This window comes from Periplaneta americana, chromosome 11 (assembly GCF_040183065.1).
Source record: "Periplaneta americana isolate PAMFEO1 chromosome 11, P.americana_PAMFEO1_priV1, whole genome shotgun sequence".
NCBI classification, from domain to species: Eukaryota; Metazoa; Arthropoda; class Insecta; order Blattodea; family Blattidae; genus Periplaneta; species Periplaneta americana.
Genome location: NC_091127.1, coordinates 163,974,832 through 163,998,999, shown reverse-complemented (window position 1 = coordinate 163,998,999; position 24,168 = coordinate 163,974,832). Strand labels below are relative to the sequence as shown.

The 24,168-nt window shown below is 34.0% G+C and overlaps 2 protein-coding genes across 2 annotated transcripts in view; one reads left to right on the top strand and one right to left on the bottom strand.

The window, feature by feature from the left end:
• Positions 1 to 1,512: 1,512 nt before the first annotated feature.
• Positions 1,513 to 22,349, top strand: LOC138709556 (uncharacterized). The gene is made up of 3 exons (XM_069840415.1): positions 1,513 to 1,631; positions 5,080 to 5,262; positions 21,864 to 22,349. The coding sequence occupies exons 1-3, from the start codon at positions 1,607 to 1,609 to the stop codon at positions 22,229 to 22,231; spliced, it is 576 nt and encodes a 191-aa protein (XP_069696516.1). The 5' UTR covers positions 1,513 to 1,606; the 3' UTR covers positions 22,232 to 22,349.
• LOC138709555 (gustatory receptor for sugar taste 43a-like) overlaps positions 18,421 to 24,168 on the bottom strand; it is a 71,793-nt gene continuing 66,045 nt past the window's right edge. The window contains exon 7 of the mRNA XM_069840414.1: positions 18,421 to 18,539. Within this exon, the coding sequence (XP_069696515.1) occupies positions 18,514 to 18,539 (26 nt within the window). The 3' untranslated portion in view covers positions 18,421 to 18,513. The remainder of the gene's footprint in view (positions 18,540 to 24,168) is intronic.

Here is a 24,168-nt window from a genome sequence, read left to right as displayed (position 1 = left end):
GAGTACTAAATTCACCTAAATGCTTTCTGTGCACCAGAGAAGAGGACATGAAGATGGAGCACCTGGCTAATTGTGAAACTCTTAGGACATTTGTGGACCTTCCATCAAAATATTGGGAAGCAAGAAGGATGATGACTTCATTGTTAAATCCAGAGCATTAGATACACACACACACACACACACACACACACACACACACACACACTATTTGTAACATTTACACCTAAAACTAAAGAAAAAAAAAGTGTTTTCTTAAAAACTTCAATTTAGTGTAACTCTGAAAATATTGAGAATATCATACATGTTTATACGACTTTTTTTGCTCAGAATGTTTCCATTGTTTCATTATATTTGAAGGGTACACGGGAAAAACAAACAATGTCACATTTCCATTAGGGTTGAGATATTGATCTATTTCGGTATATTACTGCTAAATTTATTGATGTTTCTACTTGAAATGAAGGAAATGATGGATGTATCCGTGGTTTTAATTCTCCTTTACCAGTTTTGGTAAAAATAACACTAAAGTTTGTAGTAATACAGTGAATTAGATAATGACATCACCCTTAACAGCATTGTGACATTGTTCGTTTTTCCCGTGTACCCTTCATTTAGGTACCTACATAACTTTAGTTTTTAATACCTTAATTCTAATATTGCTGTCCTTTGTTGATGTGCCTTTAAAACCTTTTCATTACTACGATTTATTTCAAATCATCCGTCCTCAAGTGAGGTTGACCACTGGGATCCGGAATTAACAAACATAAAAGATAAAGGGAAATGAAACGAGCAAAATAATGATTCGATTTGTACATTAAAACAAAAATTTACGTGTTAACATATAGATGGTAGTGTAGAATTTGAAGAGAGGCCTTCAGAATTTCCATTACAATCTTCTGAACCTCATAAAAGGGAATTTGAAAGGATTTAAAGATATTACATGTAAATTTTGATAAACAACCCCTCGCTCCAAATAGTAAGCCTGTAACATCCCAGTTGTAAAGCGAAATGCCATATTTTTCACTGGGGTATGGAAGACAAGGTACATATTTAGCTCGCTTGTCATCATTTACCTGCAGTACTTGATTCGTGTCTCGTTCAAAGCAAATCGTAGGGTCTAAGACCATCGCTTTCTGGGTTCTTCTATTGATGGCAATTATATCGACTCTTCTAGTTTATATCTTAATATTTTAAAACACAGTTCAGGTGCCTCATGTGATTTTTATAGTTTAAATATTCGAGGTGTACTCATAAATATGAATATTGGTGCTCTGAGCATTTATTTCTGAGCTTTTACTATATGAATACATTTTTATAAATCAACTTTTTCAACTTGAAATCACTTTTCGCTAAAGTTAGCGTTATTACTCTTCATCCCACGTACTAAATTACAGTTAGAGGGCAGACAACATCGAAATTTTGACTGGATATACATAATTTAATTCAGTGACAGAATTAAGGATAACAAAATTATCTCTAAATTTTAATCGACAAGCGGAAGTTGAAAATGTGCTATCAGTATCATGAACAGCAGGCGTACAGTGGTTGGATGTGCAGTCCATCCTAATATTGTTCCAGTCTGTCCCGATAATAAGAGGAAGCTGCAATGAGGAACATCGTATTCACTCTGTGTAAGTTGTGTGAATATTTAACATAAAACTGTGCGTTAATTGTTAAAAACTTGTAAGTAATGTCGTTAATTTAAGGGGGTTATTTTCGAGATATTTCAAACGAAGAAGTTTAACACAATTTTGCTCGTTTTTGCTTCCCTTTCGAAATAAAATTTATTTTATATGAAACATTTCTTAGCGTGTTTTGGGAAATCCATTGAATTATTTCTAAATATGCTCAGTAAATTTAAGAGAGCAGAGTATTATGATTATAAATGATAGGAAGAATTTTTGTTTTGCCCTTTAAATGTGTAGAAATTCGATCCGAACAGATATAACTTTTCGTTCTGAAAAGAAATTTTAAAATGTAGGCTATCATTTAGGTTATTGTAAGTTTACCCCAGGTAATCTCTGGCGAATCCTCGGGGCCTCATTTCGCCAAATACCTTCTCGCTATCACCAATTCCATCGACGCTAAATAGGTAATCCCGCAGTTGATACAGCGTCGTTAAAGAACCAAATAAAAAGAAAAATATTCCGAAATGAATCCATAATTCAGTAGTGGGCAAAATGAACGCAACCCACAAGACATGATTTAAATGGCAACTACATACTGTGGGAGGGGTTGCACTCTACAGTGCAGTGACGGATTTACAGACAGTTGTGCCACTACACTCCTACCTACCATATGTAATTAGAATGTCATGTTTTATTTAACGACGCTCGCAACTGCAGAGGTTATATCAGCGTTGCCGGATGTGCCGGAATTTTGTCCCGCAGGAGTTCTTTTACATGCCAGTAAATCTACTGACATGAGCCTGTCGCATTCAAGCACACTTAAATGCCATCGACCTGGCCCGGGATCGAACTGTAATTAGAATAGTCCATATTTATTTAATCATTTTTCAAAGCAATTTCTTCGAAATTGGGATTTATATCTGTGCATGCTATTTTCAGTTGCGCAAGGAGATGAGCATCGCTTAAGCGAGATCTGTGGCTGGACTTTATAAATTTCATTTAGAAAACAGCTGTTCGCATTGGTAGGTTGATGAATACATACCGTCATTTCCCATAACTATGGTCCTGGAACACAACTATGGTCCACGATACAACCATTCAAAGATCATTGTAGAAGTAACATAGACCGTTCGTAGATACTCGTAGCAGCAGTGACTTGAATTCAAACTACAGTACGGTACAGAAAAATGTAGATAAACGAGGTACTACGTTATGGAATACAAAATTTGAATAGTTGTATCGTGGACAAAAGTTATGTTCCAAGACCATAGTTATGGAAAATGACGGTACTCATTATTTTTTAAGCAAACTGTCTAAGCAGTGGATATGTAGTACTGGACATCTTTTAAAACATTTTAGCCCCCAGCAGACGTTCACATTCTGCTTTCAAGAAGCCATCATTCTGCAAATCCAGTACCTCTAACTGCAATTCTGGGATAACATTTCAAAAAATGTGTGGCAAAATTATTGAAATATTTCTCCATCCTTTGAAAATCACTAAATCTGTGTTCTTTGAACTCGTATAACAGGTGGTTTATTTTAAGACTGTACATATTTAAGTTCGCGTCCTGAATTGTAACTGATCCTAAACATGAGAAATGAAAGAAGCACCTTTCTTGGAAGTGTGATATCCTCTCGATTTTATTTCTTTTATTTGGTTATTTTACGACGCTGTATCAACATCTCAGGTTATTTAGCGTCAGAGTGAAATGAAGGTGATAATGCCGGTGAAATGAATCCGAAAGTTACCTAGCATTTGCTCGTATTGGGTTGAGGGAAAACCCCAGAAAAAACCTCAACCAGATAACTTGCCCCAACCGGGATTCGAACCCGGGCCACCTGGTTTTGCGGCCAGAAGCGCTGACCGTTACTCCACAGGTGTGGACTATCCTCTCGATTCATATGATTCTGCGAAAGACATTATTTCACTAATGAAGCTCCGAAGTACAGCAATCCAGTATAATCCGTCACGTACACGCGCAGTATTTTCATGGAGTGGGGAAAGGGGAAGGTAGGGGGTAAGTTTGATGCTTCGCTGAGGTCTGATATCACTGCGGCAATGCCTCAGGAATGCCCGCCATTGCCATAATCCAATGCCGAATTTTACCAGCAATTCTGGTTCAATTGTTTGAGAGAAAATATCGGAAAAACCCAACCACGTAACTTATCCCAACCGAGATTTGAACCCGATCCGCTCGTTTCACAATCAAGCATGCTAGCCCTTACTCCACAATGATAGACCGTATCCTAATGTAATCTTGTAATAACCAAAGCTCGGAACTTGGGGACTTGTGTTTTTGGACGTGGCTAAGCGACCGGACTTCAATGTCAACAAACTCCCGCTTCCAGCACGGAGGTACTGTCAGGTCTGCTATAAAAGTGGTTTCTGTCTGGAACAACATAATGATAATATTATGGTAGGTTGAAACACGTAATTTTATAGCATATATATAATAAAATAAATATGAGAAATAAATCAAATTTACTGTTCTGCTCTGTACATTTTATTATAGTGTATGACTATGTACATTTGAAGATTTTCGAACCCATAACTTCTTTGCATGTTAGTAAACATGATTTGAAACGAGAAAACGTATTTCCACGTCATATGAAGTGACGGGAGAAAACTTAAAATACTGAATATTTTCACTGTCGCTGTTTTCTGCTCAATTTTTGGCAGTTGACAGCTGATCTCTTATCTGAGCAAGATATCCTAAATTTTTCTCGGAAATAGTTATCAATTTGTGTGTCACTACTGGGGCAGGCCCCTCTACGATTTCATCCATGGTTATGGACAAATGTTCCACTAATTTAAGGAACTGCAATGTCTTTCAATGAATGCCCATTTTTTCAGCTTCTGTTTGTATGTGGCACAACTTAAAAAAAATATAAACTCTCCATTCGAAGAAAATAATGTATCTCCTCCGAAATCCTCCACGAAAGTCTGTACCTAAAATTAAAAAAAAAATGTATTTGCAAACTTCTATAATATCCATTCCAATAACACGTATTTTCTAATTCCTGAAACATACCGTTTACCTGTAATTATCTTCGACATGATACAGTTTCGTCAACCATCTTCCTGTCATTCGATGTGACCACTTTCTTAGTACACACGACTGTCCCTGAGCACTTGCAGGGCGAGCTTTGTGTACGTTTAACCTTACTCATGCACACGACACCCAAGTCCTCAAGTTCCGAGCTTTGGTAATAACTGAATCTAATCTAATTCCATCATTCTGCGGTTGTATTAAAGAAACAGTGATTTAAGTTCAGGTTACGTCACGTCACGTCACGTCACGTGAGATTGGTGCTGAGCTGCAAAGTTAGGCCTCGGATATATTTTTTAGACGAGAACATACAATTTCTACTTAAACACAGTTCAGGTAAGTTTGCTGCTAACTTATCTTGACAGTCATGCTCCTAATCACATAATGTTCATGGATTACAGTTTGTCTGATGACTGTATCGACACTGTCGATCACAAAAGGCGAGGAAGTAGCAGAATCAAATTCGGATTGTTCAAGAGTTGCCTACTTGCCTTTCACTAACCAGCAACGTGTATGTGGTTCGGATGGCATCACCTACGTCAGCAGACAACACGTGTTGTACGAGAACTGCGTTAATAACAAAGGTGAGGAATAAATGGAAATACTGAATTAAACCACGAAAAAATGGTAAATTACGTTTTATTTAACGACGCTCGCAACTGCAGAGGTTATATCAGCGCCGCCGGTGTGCCGGAATTTTGTCCCGCAGGAGTTATTTTACATCCCAATAAATCTACTGACATGAACATGTAGGGGAGACTGTTGTACCTTCAGCATAGTGTATCTTTGAACATTTTTTTTGTTTGTTTTTTTTTTTTTAATTTTTGCTCCTACCTAGAGGACTCAAACTGAAGTAGAGTGTACAGAAAGCCGGTAAGTAGCTCTGGTCGTAGTTTCAGTTTCATTTACTGCAAAGTGTGAGTTCCGTGGACAAAAAAAGTTTTTTTAGTACCAAAAGTAATCATTTCATTCATTGATATATGTTTTCTAACACAAAACCAGATTGTATTTGTTAATATCTTTCAAGTACGGTGTGTTCCCTATCATCTGGTGAGTAATAACCAAAGCTCGGAACTTGGGGACTTGTGTCTTTGCACGTCGCTAAGCGACGGACTTCAATGTCAACAAACTCCCGCTTCCAGCACGGAGGTACTGTCAGGTCTGCTATAAAAGTGGTTTTGGCTGAAGCAACATATTGATAGTATTGTGGTAGGTTGAATATAGCATATAATAAAAATAAACATTAGCAATATATCAAATTTACTATTCTGCTCTGTACATTATATTACAGTGTATGATTACTTACATTCGAAGATTTTCGAACTCTTAACTTCTTCGTCAGTGAGTTAAACGTGATTTGAAACGAGAAAAACTTATTTCCACGTCACATGAAATGACGGGAGCAAACTTAAAATAAATGTTTTAACTGACACTGTTTTGTTCGATTTTCAGCAGTTGCTAGCTGATCTCTTATCTGAGAAAGATAAGTATATCCTAAATTTTTCTCGAAAATAGTTTTCAATTTGTGTGTCACTAGGGCAGATCCCTCTACGACTTGATCCATGGCTATGGACAAATTTTCCACCAATTTAAGGGACTGCAATGTCTTTCAATGAATGCCGTTCCCAGCCTTTAGTTTGTGTGTGGCACAACTTACAAAATATAAACTCTCCATTCGTAGAAAATAATGTATCTCCTCCGAATTTCTCCACGAAATTCTGTACCTAAAATTTAAAAAAATGTATTTTAAAACTTCTATAATACCCATTCGAATAACACGTATTTTCTAATTCCTCTAACAGATCGTTTATTTGTAATTCTCTGATTGTCTTTGCCTTCAACATGACACAGTTTCCTCGTGCGTAGATGTAACCACTTTCTAAGTACATACGACTGTCCTTGAGAGCTTACAGCGTGAGCTTTGTATACGTTGTACCTGTAACCTTACTCACGCACACGACACACAAGTCCCCAAGATCCGAGCTTTGGTAATAACGTATTTTAATTTCCATGATTTATTCGAATCTCTAGTTTTGGGAGCCATATTTGTTAAAAGTGCACCCTCTTGTATCTTTGAACATAACACATTTTGTATCATGGAACATGTTCCAAAGTACACGATACTATCGGCTTTTGTTTTTCTTTTATTTTAAGATCACGTAACGAAGTAAGTCTGAAGTTAAAAGGCGCCTCCAGGAAATAAAATCTCAATCAGAGAAGCCTGCTCTGGTTTATGATGGCAAATGCATTTTAAATATGATTGTCAGTTTTTACATTTATATTCCCACCTACATCCCATGTGCTCCAACTTACAAGAGGGTATGTTCCAAGGTACATGAACCTGTTGTACCTTCGAACACATTACATATCCCTTCATTTTATTTTTTGCATCCTTAATAGATCTGTAAAATAGGAAAATACAAACAGGAAGTTGTAAAGTAATCTTCAATAATTATTTCAAGCATTTTTTCATTTTAAAAATTTCATTTCCCAAAATTAAAAAAAAAAATAAAATGTGAAAAGTGTTTAAAGGTACAATAGTCTCCCCTACACTTCAATGCCATCGACCTGGGCCGGGATCGAAAGGGTACAGAAGGCAAACACACTATCGACTGCGTCACCCAGGCCGACTAATTAATTAAGCCACTATTCGAAGCATCGTACCAACACGTTTAATATAATTAATTACTGTAATTTGCTCTCCAAATGCACTGTTAAAAAAATATGGGTTGTGTCATTTTTTGTACAAATGATATTTCGTTTCCCAGGTGAATATACAAGTTAAATTCTGAAAGTACGTGTGCAAACAACAAAATAATACTAGTATTTGATGGTTTTTATTTGTGTAGAAAATTATTTTCTAAATTTCATTTTCATTTATCTCAAAACTCACTTTCGTGAGTCATCTCCCTTAATGAAAACACCATAAAACTGAGTATATGATTCATATTTAACAAAGTTACTACACTTTTACAACAATAAGTAGAAAAACCGTCAAATGCAGCTCGTTACTGATACATGTTTAGCCGCACTTTCTTCCGTTCGATCCCCACCCAAGGTGGCCAGATTGTTGCTACGTCAATCGACCACCTCTAATGACGTAATAATATCATCATCATCTGCATTGCGGTATGGACTATAAGATCCGTTCCGTAATAATATATGCTTCAAATAAAAAAAAAAAACAGTATACATACCGAATCATACACACTTGAGACACATATTTGCGTTTAACAAGAGCGACAATGTTATTTTCTAGTTATTAAATATATCGTATAACAGAATACAAATTTATGAACTATTATTAAGGGAAGATTATAACAATATATTGTGTGTACCTCTTTTTAGAACTACTCAATGTTCTTCCTTTAATTAATTTGTTAAGCCTTCCTCTGCTTCTTCTACTGTCATTCTCAACGTTTCCGACTGAGAAGTAATGGCACAACTGTCACTTTGTGATTCAATGTACATTTTTGAAGGAAGTGAGTAACATGAAAATGTTTTCTGATGGTACAAAATTGTGACAATACGTTCCCTGTAGACTGAAGCGAATGGGCACATTTCATATTGACACTAACATCTGTATTGTCATTCGACTTCTTCAGATTGTAAAAAACCACACACACGCACGCACACACTCTCTCTCTCTCACTCACTCACTCATTCACTCACTCTCTCTCACTCACTCACTCATTCACTCACTCTCTCTCTCACTCACTCATTCACTCTCTCTCTCACTCATTCACTCACTCTCTCTCACTCTCTCTCTCTCACTCTCTCTCTCACTCACTCACTCTCTCTCTCACTCACTCACTCTCTCTCACTCACTCACTCATTCACTCACTCTCTCTCTCACTCTCTCACTCACTCACTCATTCACTCACTCTCTCTCACTCACTCACTCATTCACTCACTCTCTCTCTCACTCACTCACTCATTCACTCTCTCTCACTCTCTCTCACTCACTCACTCATTCACTCACTCTCTCTCACTCTCACTCACTCACTCATTCACTCACTCTCTCTCACTCTCTCACTCACTCACTCACTCATTCACTCACTCTCTCTCACTCTCTCTCTCACTCACTCATTCACTCACTCTCTCACTCTCTCTCTCACTCACTCACTCACTCATTCACTCACTCTCTCTCTCTCACTCTCTCTCTCTCTCTACTATGGTATTACTTAACAGGAAGTGAAAAAAAAAGTGGAAATGTTGCTGGTTCTTGGGAAGGGCAGTGTCCTCCCACGTTTTTGTATTTAAATAAATTACATAACCCCAAAACTGTAGCTATGTTATGCAGAAATGATGTTCACAGTACTATGTCCTATGTCGTATTTTTTACTACGCTATTTATCAACAAAAGAATTAAAATTTTGCTGATTAATTTTACAACTTCTTTACTGTGTTAACTTTTTAGGAAATTACCTGGCTGACTTGCTTCGAAGAGTTATCCTTCATTGTACGAAACCTAGTGAAGGTCCCGCGCTATCTTCTGGTTTCCTATTGTGGTGGGGTGTGTTCATGATTGTGTCGAAAAGGGTGTGTGTTTTGAAATCGAGTGTTCAGGATGTGTTGGGGTGTTTCTTTTTGTATGTTTGTAAATTTCATACTGTTCTAGAGCAGACCTGCAGAACTGTAGCTCCTGAGAGCGACTGCTTTCCTCCCCTTTCTTACCCCACCCACCTTTTCTACCAGTGCGGCCATGACCTAGGTGCCTTGCTATTATTTTATAAAGCTGTCTCGGTGAAATTAAATCTGACCGTATAAAGCTCTTACGAGAGCCAAAACCTAAAAGCTAAGTTAACATGACCGTAATCACTGCCATCGTGACCTAGACCAGGCCGTAATGCAGGTTGTGTGACGTCACTCGATGGGTCGGGCTTTTCTATTTGAGTATACGGAGCTGAGTGAAATATATTACTTTATAGCGTGTCGGCGCTCAATTTTATTTAGTGTAATGTGTGTATAAGACCCCTTCACACTTCTTATTGCATAATATGTTGCAGAAATAATTACAAAACTGTGTTATTTTAATGTGAACGGAGTTTTACATGGTAACATAACCTGGTTGCATCAACATTTTAAGTTTGGAATGGAAGCTATTTTGAGATTTAATAAAGAAGAATTATTTATATTGTGATTTTAATTTAGCACATCTATCTTCCTTACTTGTAGGTACAAAATTTACCACAGTCCCTCCTATGAAATTAGTGTATGTACAGTTGTGTGTTAATCTGGTAGGTTAGATAAATACAATTCATTACAACCCAGTATAGTAGGGAACAAATAAATAATACAATTAAAATTTTATTCAATGTAATATGTGCATAAGTTCCATTTATGTGTTGCATAATGTGGCAGGAATAATAAATAAAACTGTGTTATTTTTATGTGAAGAGAATTTACCATGTTAACATAAGCTATCTGCGTCAACATTTTAGGCTTAAGTTGAGAACGAAAACGGTTTTGAGATTTAATAAAGAATATATTTTTAGGATAAACTTCAGAACACGGTTAGGTCCTTACTTATAGGTAGAAAATTCACCACAGTCCCTCCTATAAAATGTACATACGTTATATTACTTAGTAGCGCTGAGGTATAGTTCCGGTAATTTATGAACTGAAAACAGTTGAATTTATTTTTTGTGGAGATGCATTTGATCCTATAAGCAAGGCATATTAAGATCCTGAACGAACCGAACTAATTTGTATATGCAAAATGTATGAATACGAGGGGAACTACCTCAGCGCTAGTTTAGCCCTAGTAACATATTAAACTAATCAGACTTCAGACTGGAGTACCGTCTGAAACGAATAAATACAATTGAAGTGTAGACAAATTGCATTTATAAGTTATACGTAGCGTTATGCTTAATTATAATGCATAATTGCGAATATTACTGATAGAATAAACATAACCTATGACTTCAACACATTAAAATATGCGTGCGATGCAACTGAAAATTGTTGAAACGTGCATAAATGAATGTGCAAGAATTTCGTAATGAAGCATGAGTGCTTTATTTCAACTAATTACAATTCTAGATACTGTAACAGTAATGAAAACTATAGGGTATAATTTTTCGTAATATACTATATGTATCTCGTTTTTAGTTCAAATTGTGTATATTATCAAACGTCGTATTATTTACTCGTATAATGTAGGTTATTCACAAATAAAATGGGCGCAATAATTTAAATTTAATAAGACAAATACGGTAAACTAACAATAATGGATTAGACAAGAGTAACATCGGTAACGCTGCACTTAGGCCTAATCACATGCCAGTCAATGTTTCACTTTCACGTATATAGTATTACACATATTTAGCCTACTGTTTATAAGACCAAAATTTCACTTAACCACATAAGGGCGCAATATTTAATCGAAATAAAGGCAGGTATTACACATACGAACTTTGCCTGCAACAACGTAATTTTCACACCAGAAATAATATTATACCTTAAATTGCAAGTAAATTGTGTCTCAAGTGTCTCACAATCACTGTTTAAAATTTTACTGACGCAATTACACTGCATTTCAGAGAAATATATGTTATTCTTCATGCACTGCAACTAATTCATATGGTTGAAAGACCGCCTTTCGCGATCAGCTGTTAAGCGAGTCACGTGGTCTGCCTTACGACCTGTATTAGATCACGATGGCAGTGCCGTAAGCCTACCATCACTCCTCTGTATAACCAAAAATTTGTGGGTCTAAAATACACCTAAACAAACAAAAAGACTGAGAAAACCAAACGTAACCAAAACCAAAAATCATAAACTAAAACTAATCAAAGAAAATCAAAACTAATCTAAAGACACCAAAACTAACGCAAATCATTTGACTGTGTTTACACTCCTCTTTGTATGTGAGGACTCTGCAGTGCACGCATTCAACAGCTGGTCACGAAACAACAAGCACAGCGGTGTGACAGTGAGTGCAAGTACGGTGCAAGTCGCCATCTCGAATGCAGCGTTTACCAGAGTTAAAATAGCAGATAGAATTATGTTAATGATGAAGCATGAGGAACAATTTAAAAATAAACGACTAGAAATAGTGAATGAATCCACGAGCCAAAAGAAGCATGGAGCTAATATTTAAGTGATACTGAATTATTCCAATTTACGTTTCAAATATAGCATGAAAATATAACATCCAAAAAAATTGAGTTATATTAACAGAAAAGAGTAAGTTGCTGACAATAAATGACCATTAGTACATTTCCTCGACACCGAATAAAGAATCAAAATATTACTATGGCAACACTTCCATTTCGCCTAATTAAATTACAGCTCAAACGTATTAAAAGAGCGATATTGCGTAATAAAGAATTAAACTTAGAGTCAATGCAGAATAACGGCAACAGTCTATAATATCTAGATAAAAAAAATGTTTTTGCAACGTACTTGTCTTAAATCGTACTAAAACTGCGCTTGTACCTTTTTCGTTGAGATCTGTTGATATTAAATCTCCTGATTCGCTCTTGTATTTAAAAATTCGTACATAAAATTGTTCTCTTAATAATTACAATGTTCTATTCTAAATGAATCTCATCAAGTTAAGTATCTCATAATAATAATAATAATAATAATAATAATAATAATAATAATAATAATAATAATAATAATAATAATAGCAATAGTAATAATAATAATAATAAGTTAATAATAATAATCGACCAATATTTACATTTCTCTTTCGGTGAAGTTTTATTAAGGGAACCACGTAGTGATTAGGGGTAAAAAATCCGATTTTTTATTTTGTCTTTTAAAATAAAGTACAAAACTACTCTTTAAAATAATGTAAATATTGTGGGGGGGTATTTTTGTAGATAACCCTTTTAAATGGCCTCTTTAAATTTGGCGGTGCATGTAATTCATACATACTTTTGTTATTTTAAATGCAGTTTTCCATAAGTTGACACTTTTCAAACGTAAGTGCATTTTTCTCTTAAACTACTGAATCGATTTACATGAAAATTTTACAGTGTTTTCTGCAGCCTGTGTTTTACATAGCAGACCTACGGGTTTAGGAATATCATACACATAACACGAGAAAAAAATATATGTACTGAAAAAAAAAATGGTAAAATATGTTAAACAAAGTTCAATATTTTTTTCTGTTTCACTAGGAGTGAAATATTTAACTAAATTTTGCTTTAGAATTTACAATATACATTACTCGATAACTTAAAAAAAATACAAGGCATATGAGTGAAGACAGTAGCAAGTAATGTGCACCTGAAGAATGAGGTAGTGGGAAAACAGGTTGTCAATTAGGACCTTTCTTTTACACTTGGATACGAAACAAATTAGTTGTCTTCTATACCACTGAATTCAAAATGGTTGAGTGTATAAGTCTGGAAACTTTTATTCAATTCTGAACACTAGAAGCCTAGAAATATTCAACTAAAGTTTTGTATTAGAATTTTTTAACGGCACAGACATCACTACCCACTCCCCTTAATGAACTGCCAGCATAGGAAATTCCACCCAACCCGCCCTAGATAGGTTCCTTACTTATATAGGACAATCGTCGTACTTGAAGGAAGAAGGCGACCATATTTCGTCGTTGTGACGTTATTTAAGGCGGAGTGGGAGAAAGATTGCAGTGTCGCCAACTGTGGTAACCATTCATATTATCTTACACACACCTAACCTAACCTAACCTAACCTAGCCTAACGTGCTGCACACCTATTGTAACATTTCTAACGTTTAGCGCACCTGTTGTAACATTCCTCACAGTTTCATTTCGTTTGCCGATATTGGCATCCCTGCTGGAATTCTGAGTCCATCTAGTGGAAGTGAAGTGACACTGCGACTCTGTTAATTACGTTTCCGAAGTTGTTTCTGTGTTATCTGCAAGAATTATTGTGTTATTGTAGTGATAATTGCATTTATATCTATACTAATAATAAATCTGTGGCCGAAATTTTTCTGGTAATTTTCGATTTTCCAAAAATAATTGGTCCTAACATATATAATTAACCAACCTGAAACCGAAAATCGCTTTTTTGAAATTTTTGTTTGTATGTCTGTCTGTCTGTCTGTATGTTTGTTACCTTTTCACGCGATAATGGCTGAACGGATTTCGATGAAAATTGGAATATAAATTAAGTTCGTTGTAACTTAGATTTTAGGCTATATGGCATTCAAAATACATTATTTAAAAGAGGGGTTATAAGGGGGCCTGAATTAAATAAATCGAAATATCTCGCTTATTATTGATTTTTATGAAAAATGTTACATAACAAAAGTTTCTTTAACAATAATTTGCGATAAGTTTTATTCCTTGAAAAATTTTGATAGGACTGATATTTAATGAGATAAATGAGTTTTAAAATTAAAATAACTGCCATCTAAGGCCGTGTAATGAATTAAAAAACAAATGACTTCGTCTATAAGGAGCCTTGGACAGCAACAATCGAAAGCTATGAAAGATAGCCTACAGAGAATGTTTCTGTGTTTGTATGAAGTAATATCGGAAGCTAAATTAACCTATTTGTATAATTAATTATTATTATTTCACCATTGGAAAGTGTAGTTTCTCTAGATGGACATAATGCTATAATGTTATTACAGTAACTTCTGATATAATATATAATATAATATAATATAATATAATATAATATAATATAATATAATATAATATAATATAATATAATATAATATAATATAAGTTATTTGAAGGGTTCACAACCATAGTGGGCCAAGCGCCATTTACTGAATACGCAGAAAACAAGGGTTAAAATTAAGTTATTACCATAATTCAATGGAAACCTATAACAAGTAAAATAAAATATACACATTAAATCTAAATGATGTCAATCTTCATTAAGCTATGGTTGCATGTAATAAAAATTAAGAAACATGTTAAATGAATTGTCATTGCACCAAATGAGTGTCTCTGGACCAAAATGATCGCATTTTAATTATTTGGATGCAATTTAAATTAAGTAACATATTAAACGATTTATCCTTCTATCAAACACGAATGTTCCCTGGATCAAATGTCCTATTTTAATTATATAATTACTTTATATTTATTTCTAAAGGGTGCAGCGGAGCGCACGGGTACGGCTAGTTGTACAATAAAAATTGAAATGTGTCGTGGCTGAGATAAAAGTGTTCTAAATTGATTTCCAGCGCTACAATCCCAGTGATAAACGTGTGAATATTCGTTAGTAGTCCGTTGGAAGTGGCCGTAGGGAACTAAAGCTTGGCCTCTCTTTGCATTAGATTAAGAAAAATTATTCACTATTTTGTTATCGTACGAAATTACTTGACTATCCATACTTTACGGCTGATTTACCTCGCATTAGTAAAGGCTATGGCATTATAGGATGGAATAATGTTTTTAGTACCTCTCTCATGCCAGTAACACTGGTAAATAAAAGGATAATAAAATGTGTCTTAATAAGCCCCTTGATTATCCCTCAGAACTATTGTATTCTGAATTTAAAGTACTTTATATGCATAAAATTTAAAACAATTTTGTACACAAAAATTGTAGGCCTAATATATTTAATTTATATTCACATAAATATAAAACCAAAAGATCAGACAACACAATGGTTGCCAGAACCTAAATGTACCACAACTGTAGCATATAATCACAGTAGCAACTTCGGTCCAAGGCTTTATAACATGATAATATCTAAATTCCCAAACATACGAATTGCAAATGATTGTTATTTTAAAAAAATCAATTAAAAATTATTCCTTAGGGAAAAAAATATACAGTTCCAATTGTTGTTACATCTGTGTTTTCTTTTTTTCTTTCTTCTTTTTTTATTTGTTATCCTGCTTACTAATAAAATATTTATGTTCAAATTTTGTGGAATGCCCCCATAGCATGAGTAGGCTACAGTATGTACTCTTTCTGAGGGTGCTAGAGAGATTTTTTATAAAAATATTTATCTTTGTTCTAGCATTAAATTTATTATTATTATTATTATTATTATTATTATTATTATTATTATTATTATTATTATTATGTAATTTGCTAGGAGACGTCGTTACACATAGGCCAGTTTTACACTAATCCTAAACATCTTATTAAATATAGAACAAGTTCTGAATTATAACCTAAATTAAGACACTAAGCAACGCATCTTGTATTTTTTGTTCAGGGAAAATACTGTTTTAGTAGAACTAAGGTTAGGTTTAGTGTAAAAGTGGTCTATATGCAACGACGTCTCCTAGCAAATTACCTTATTATTATTATTATTATTATTATTATTATTATTATTATTATTATTATTATTATTATTATAAATAAAAAATGGGCTTAAGGACTTTACTAATAGACGGTAGTATATTATACACACTACTTAAAGGATGTAATTGATATCTTTTTATTTGAAGTGTTCTATCAGTGAGGAAGAGTGTTGTGTCAGTGAAATGTGTAGTGTGAGTGAAGTCTATTGTGTAAGTGAAGTGTGTTGGTGTCAGTGAAGTGGCTGTGCAAAGTATTTGAACAGTAAAATGGTTAGAAGTGTCAGTGAAATCAGGTAGAATCAGTGCAATGAGTGAGTTGACATCGAAATAAGTGTAGTGCCGAAAGGTACATGTGCAGATATGAACCTGTCAGACTCGTGGGTCTTAGTTCGAGCTTAGGGTTAAGATACAAATTAGATTTACTTTAAATGTTGTTTTAAGTTATAAGAACTTAAATGGGAAACTTTGGAAAACAGACGTAGGAAAACTAGAATAACATCATTGTATAGAGCACATCTAGGTCAGAAAGCATGGGTAGACATAACGGCTCGGTTAGAAAAGCCAACGTACTATGGTAGGAACGATCATGATTTTAAAATCAAATGTAGGAAACAGAAAACGGATGTAGGTAAATTCTCATTTTTAAATAGAACTATAAATGATTGGAATGACCTACCTGCAGCGGTCTTTGAGGGCTGTCCTTCCTTAAGGAGATACAAGAATAATTTAAAAAGTTGTATATAAAGTGAAAATTAAAATTAAGGTGACATTCAACATTTAATTTTTTTTAAGGTGACATGTATTTATCTAGGCTGACGAGTTTACTTCCTTGGTTTGAATTGTAAATTATTTAAAACTAGCGTGTAAGAGGGCCTTAGACTAGAAATGTTTAGTTTAAATGTAGTTCTGTTTATAAGTATGCATAAGGATGTAATTATTTGACTTATTTGAACTGTTGTATCAGTGAAGCGAGGTGAGTCAGTGAAGTTATGGTTTTACAGTGCAGTGAACAGTTCCGATCAGTGATAATTTATAGCGTCAATGAAATGTGTTCTATAGTGTCAGTGAAATGTGTTACAGAGTGTCAGTGAAATGTGTGCTAAAGTGTCAGTGAAATGCGTCATAGTGCCACTACAGGGAATGAGATGAGAGTAAAGTGAAAGACTATTGAAACTTATGTAGGACCTATAGATAATTATGTAGGTTGTATTGTAAAATTAGGTATTTTATTTTATGTTTTTTTATTATTATTGTGTTAAATTGTATTGTGTATTATTATTGTATTGTGTGTAAAATTGTACATGTGTTGTAAAATTGTATTGTGTATTGTAAATTTTATTGTGTATTGCTTATCATTTTATTGCGTATTGTTAATATTGTATATACCACTGCCACCGGGTGCTTGCCCACTTCCAGTGTGAATAAATACATACATACATTATTATTAAAAAGTACAGTACAATGTTGAACATTTCCATCACATTCGTCCCCAAGACAAAGAAATTACTTACCATTGGTCTGGAACATCGTTAGTTCGTACACAAAGAACGTGTTGATCCACGCTATGCTTTCATTTTCCCACCCATAATGTCACAAAATCTTCATTATCTGTTCTTTATAGTTGACCCATAATGGCACCAAAACCACTAAGAAGGTTGCCACGCAAAATTTAATGTCCACTTCTACCAGCAATACTCTTCCTTCGTCGGTTCTGTACACTATACCCTCACTAACTACAGCGCTGTCATTTCATCCTAGACGCTTGCCGGCGCGTCAGGGGAATGACGCACAGAGAGGTGGGGGAAGAGTCTCAGAAGCACATATAGGACGACATTCGATCCCCTAATCTTACATTTAGATTTCTGCGAAAATAATGATACGTTTATGTATAGTGTATACATTCTCCGGTAACTAATAGAAAATATATATTTCAGAAGGCAGCTAAGGATCACTGTCTTTATTCATAATCATTGTTTATTTCTTTTGTAATTACAACTCTTAAATATTTAATGTAATGTAATATACAGGGTGTTTCAAAAATACAGGGTATGATTTCAGGTATGTATTCCTCATATGTAGACAATACAAAAAGTTCATTACAACATGTGTCCGGAAATGCTTGGTTTCCGAGTTATAGCCTTCAAAACAGTGATATTCACCGGAACGTTTTTCTTCCCGCAGGTAGTTGCCTTTACAGCAGATGTTCAAAATGTCTACCTCCTGTTTGAATACAGGCCTCACATCGATGTCTCATGGCCCTGTGAACGCGATTCCAAATTCGAAGAGTATTGCGTATTTCCTCACAACCTGCCACAATTCGATACCGAAGGGATTCCATGTCAGGCACCGGAGACGATTTTAAATCGCCTCACAAGTAGAAATCGATAGGGTTGAAATCAGGTGAGCGTGGAGGCCCAGCAATTGGGCCACCTCTACCTATCCATCGATCAGGTACCTCTCCTGGTACAAACGACGAGTCAGCGTAGCATTGTCGTCCGTCTTACTGTACATGAAATGCACCTCTGCCAGTTCCTCATTTGAGTACATGTCGCACAGTTCACCGCCAAACACAACACTCAATGTACCCTTCGCCTCGGAATTAACTCTGTTAATATCTTCTGTCACGGCACCTACCTGCGGGAAGAAGAACGTTCCGGTGAATATCACTGGTTTGAAGGCCGTAACTCGGAAACCAAGCATTTCCGGACATATGTTGTAATGAACTTTTTGTATTGTCTACATATGGGGAATACATACCTGAAATTATGCCCTCTATTTTTGAAACACCCTGTATATCCGTACATTCTTTGGTTTCTTATAAGAACAGTTTTTTATCACTCATCAATTACTATAAGTTATATTGAGTTTTATTAACATTTATTTGTAATCCCCATTTTCCGTATTCCCCCACCAAATTTTCTTATAATAATTATGTGTTGTCACAGTCTTCAGTAAACTTTTCATTCTAAGGAGAATTTATCAGCAACTACTTCTCGATTTTTTATATTGACTTCGTTGTATTCTTTACGATTTTGGATTCCTTCTCTGTATTCATAATCACAAGTGGATGAAGTCCTTATTAAAATCTACGTATCAGCCACTGAAACCTGGGTTTGACAGAATGGCAAGGACGACCATTCTATTATCTCACCACACTAATAAATAATAATAATAATAATAATAATAATAATAATAATAATAATAATAATAATAATCTATACTAATAATAAATCTGTAGCCGAAATTTTTTTGGTAATTTTCGATTTTCCAGAAATAATTGACCCTAACATATATAATTAACCACCCTGAAACCGAAAATGGCTTTTTTGAAATTTTTGTTTGTATGTCTGTCTGTCTGTCTGTCTGTCTGTCTGTCTGTCTGTCTGTCTGTCTGGATGTTTGTTACCTTTTCACGCAATAATGGCTGAACGGATTTCGATGAAAATTGGAATATAAATTAAGTTTGTTATAACTTAGATTTTAGGCTATATGGCATTCAAAATACATTATTTAAAAGGGGGGTTATAAGGGGGCTTGAATTAAATAAATCGAAATATCTCGCTTATTATTGATTTTTGTGAAAAATGTTACATAACAACAGTTTCTTTCAAAATAATTTCCGATAAGTTTTATTCTTTGAAACATTTTGATAGGACTGATATTTAATGAGATAAATGAGTTTTAAAATTAAAATAACTGCCATCTAAGGCCGTGTAATGGAATAAAAAACAAATGACTTCGTCTATAAGGGGCCTTGGACAACAACAATCAAAAGGTATGAAAGATAGCCTACAGAGAATGTTTCTATGTTTGAATGAAGTAATATCGGAAGCTAAATTAACCAATTTGTATAATTAATTATTATTTCACCATTGGAAAGTGTAGTTTCTCTAGATGGACATAATGCTATAATGTTATTACAGTAACTTCTGGGACAGGTAAGATTAAAATAGCTTCTTATGCACAGAAAACTTGATAGGCTATTGTGTATATTCGTTTCCTGTATTTCTTAAAATAATGTTTATGTACTCATTCATTCTAATCTCAGAGAATTAACGAACAACGAGAGCGTATTGATTTAGTACGCAGTAATAGTATGTTAGCTTAGCATTCCAGTACCGTATTTTATAATCCAAATTTTAACTATGTTCAATTGAATCGTGTTAAAATACATTAAATACATTTGCATTAAATGCAATGCAAAAAAGTTGGGTAATGAGCCAAGCAGATTATGTTGCGCTGTTATAAAAGTTGTTCCTCATGAGATTCAAGAGCCCCGATAACAAATTAAAAACTTACTTATCGGAGTACATCCGTTATTAACACACTTTTTATATAATATAATATAATATAATATAATATAATATAATATAATATAATATAATATAATATAATATAATATAATATAATATAATATAATTTAAGTTATTTAAGTTATTTTAAGGGTTCAGAATCGTAGTGGGCCAAGCGCTATTTACTGAATACGTAGAAAACAAGGGTTAAAATTAAGTTATTACCATAATTCAATGGAAACATATAGCAAGTAAAATAAAGTATACACATTAAATCTAAATGATGTCAATGTTCATTAAAGTATGGTTGCATGTAATAACAATCAAGAAACATGTTAAAGGAATTATCATTGCACTAAATGATCGCATTTTAATTACTTAAATACAATTTAAATTAAGTAACATATCAAACGATTTATCCTTCTATCAAACACGAATGTTCCCTGGATCAAATGTCCTATTTTAATTATTGTATGTCATTTCTTTATATTTATATCTAACGGGTGCAGCGGAGCGCACGGGTACGGCTAATAATAATAATAATAATAATAATAATAATAATAATAATTTTTATTTTTATTTTATTTATTTATTTATTTATTTATTTATTTATTTATTTATTTATTTAATGTGCTGTACAACAGCCAGTGGCCAATTACAGTTCAGCACAAATATAACAAAAACATAAAACAAAAATAATTATTACACATAAATATAATTACAATTACAATAATGACGATGAATGGATAACTAAGAATACTATGAGACAATGTTAATTGAGTATAATGCCTAAAAGAATACATAAATGATAAATCATTGCCAAGAGCAAACAAAGTCTATACATTGAAGGGATCGAATTCGCAGCCATGCATGTTGGCATTTTTAATGCATCTGGAGACTGGTGAAAGAAATTTCGAATTTCTAATACAGAAAAGTTTGTGGGCTCTCATATCTTTTGTTGGAATACGTAAGGTAATATTGTTTAAGAAAGAGTCACAGGATATATCACCTTTGAGGACTTTACAAAAGAACAGATAATCTAGCTCATGGCGTCTAGCATATAGATTTTGACAATTAAAATATTCACATTTTCTCTCATAACTGTACCCGGAATTAATGGGCAGAAATCTGAATGAACATAAGGATATAAATTTTCTTTGTATATTTTCTAATTTAGCCGAGTCCGTAATTGTAATCGAGTTCCAAGCTACAGATGCATATTCGAGTTTCGATCGCACCAATGTATAGTATAGCATTAAAAGAGAATCGGGCGTGGAAAAAGAATAAGTTATTGACCGTATTATTCCTAGCATTCTGATTGCGTGATTGTAAATGTAATCAACGTGACTATGAAAATACAATTTACTGTCAACGAATATTCCCAAATCTTTTACGCAATCCGTTCTGTTAATTAGTACATTATTTAGATAATAATTAAATTTCAGTGAAGAAGTTTTTCTAGAAAAGGTTATTACATTAGTTTTGGATACGTTAATTGTCATACCATTGTCTTCCGACCATTTAGCGACTGAATTAATGTCACATTGAAGTGATTAATAATAATAATAATAATAATAATAATAATAATAATAATAATAATAATAATAATAATAATATGAGGAATAGTAAATTGTAACCATATGATAGCAATGAAATTATGTTTCAGATGTCACGGTCGTTAGAGATGGATGGTGTGACGAAGACAAGGAAGCAGCGGACCAGATAAGAGATGCTTTAATGGAAATTCTGTCACTTGTTATGAAAGATTTAAATAATGACACGGAAAATAACTCAGGATCTCTCTTAGAGTTCCTTACACAACTCTCTTCAGTTTCTTCTTCAGAAGAAAATACAAGCAGCAATGAATTTTTCAAAGGGTTGTTCTCTGAAGATAGAAGCCAAGAGAACGAGTTAGCACAAGACAGTCCGGAAGAATCGGACTTACCGGTAGCGGCCTCACAAGGAGAAGCACTGCTTAAGGAAAAGCCCGACTTGGAAGAAGCAGAAGTGCAAGAAATTGCAGGGGATAAATAATGAAATCCTAGAACTTCGCTATAATTATAATTCAGTACCATACTGTATGGTACAAGTTAAAATGTATTCATATTAAAAGAAATGTATTCATATCATGCATAAAAATCTAAGAAAGGTAGTAGCAATCTGTGAAAGTCCCTATGTAAATACATCCAGTATGGATCAGCGAATAGGGATTATAAAGAATGGACACTTCGCGACGGTACCTTTGATGTAGCTGGACTGATTTCAATGACCTTCAAGCCAGCTAGAGCGTCAGATTCTGCCTTCTCCCTAGAGTTGGCGCTGACATCAAACCAGCTAGCAGTCGACACAGCGGAAATATAACTCATATAATTAATACATCTAGGTACATTATATACTCAAATAAAATAAATTGGATCCATAAAATAATAAATCCTTCATTAACTGTAATGTCTAGACTCTAGAGTTCCTTTATAATGAGAGTTGAGACGTTGACCCCAACAACAATTAAAATATGTAATGATTTGATAGCGCTGAAAATGGAAAAACAAAACTCTTACGAGAAGTAAAACCATATACCTATATTATATTATATACAAATATTAAACGAATTCGATCTTAATTTTATAATGTATTATATTATTTTATAATATAATTTATGATATCTGAAATATAAAATATTATTATTACAACTAGTTTGTCACTGAGAAATAAGGAAAAGCTGTTAACTTGAATTTATTTGAAGCAAAGCGTTACTGGATTATGCAATAAGGTAGGCGATGTTTGGATCCTGTGCCTTAATTCTATTCTCAATTATTAACTTAGCGTATGCTCGATTACACTAACCTCTAGCGCTTGAAAGTGGAACTAGCCGCTGGCGCACAGAGAAACAAAACACAGGCAAATTAGCTCAGTGTCCATACTTTATAATCCCTATTCGCTGTATGGATTAGATAATGTATTAAAGTGCTTAAGAATGCAATAATTCTTAATGTATTGCGGTACCATTTAATATATAGTCTGTAAGAAAAATTCAGCCCCAGAAGAACACGGTATGATACCCAACTCATAAAATGAAGAATATGAAGTTCTGACCAATATTTTACGGAGATATTATTATGTAAATGCATATAGGCCAAATGTGATCAATCAATGTAACTCCCAAACAACCTACTTAGTGATCTACATATCTCACAATCATCCTTATTACTCCTACTAATGTGCGTTGTAGGCCTACGTTATAAATTAAATGAATAACATAACAATATCAAATGATGTCCCCCGTTTCTTACTGGTAATAGCCAATGTGACATTGAATGACGTACATTGTGCATTTGAAAATAGCAATAATAATAATAATAATAATAATAATAATAATAATAATAATAATAAACTGCTTGTCTATGCGGATGACGTGAATATGTTAGGAGAAAATCCACAAACGATTAGGGAAAATACGGGAATTTTACTTGAAGCAAGTAAAGAGATAGGTTTGGAAGTAAGTCCCGAAAAGAGAAAGTATATGATTATGTCTCGTGACGAGAACATTGTACGAAATGGAAATATAAAAATTGGAAATTTATCCTTTGAAGAGGTGGAAAAATTCAAATATCTTGAAGCAAGAGTAACAAATATAAATTATACTCGGGAGGAAATTAAACACAGAATAAATATGGGAAATGCCTGCTATTATTTGGTTGAGAGACTTTTATCATCTAGTCTGCTATCAAAAATTCTGAAAGTTAGAATTTATAAAACAGTTATATTACCGGTTGTTCTGTATGGTTGTGAAACTTGCATTCTCACTTTGAGAGATGAACATAGGTTAAGGGTGTTTGAGAATAAGGTGCTTCGGAAAATATTTGGGGCTAAGAGGGATGAAGTTACAGGAGAATGGAGAAAGTTACACAACGCAGAACTGCACGCATTGTATTCTTCACCTGTTATAATTATGAATATTAAATCCAGACGTT

Excerpts from the sequence above, each read along its gene's own strand:
- LOC138709556 (XM_069840415.1), top strand. The coding sequence starts at position 1,607 with ATGAGGAACATCGTATTCACTCTGT. Across the intron at positions 1,632-5,079 it reads GAACATCGTATTCACTCTGT|TTTGTCTGATGACTGTATCG; the intron begins GTAAGTTGTGTG and ends CATGGATTACAG. Across the intron at positions 5,263-21,863 it reads GAACTGCGTTAATAACAAAG|ATGTCACGGTCGTTAGAGAT; the intron begins GTGAGGAATAAA and ends ATTATGTTTCAG.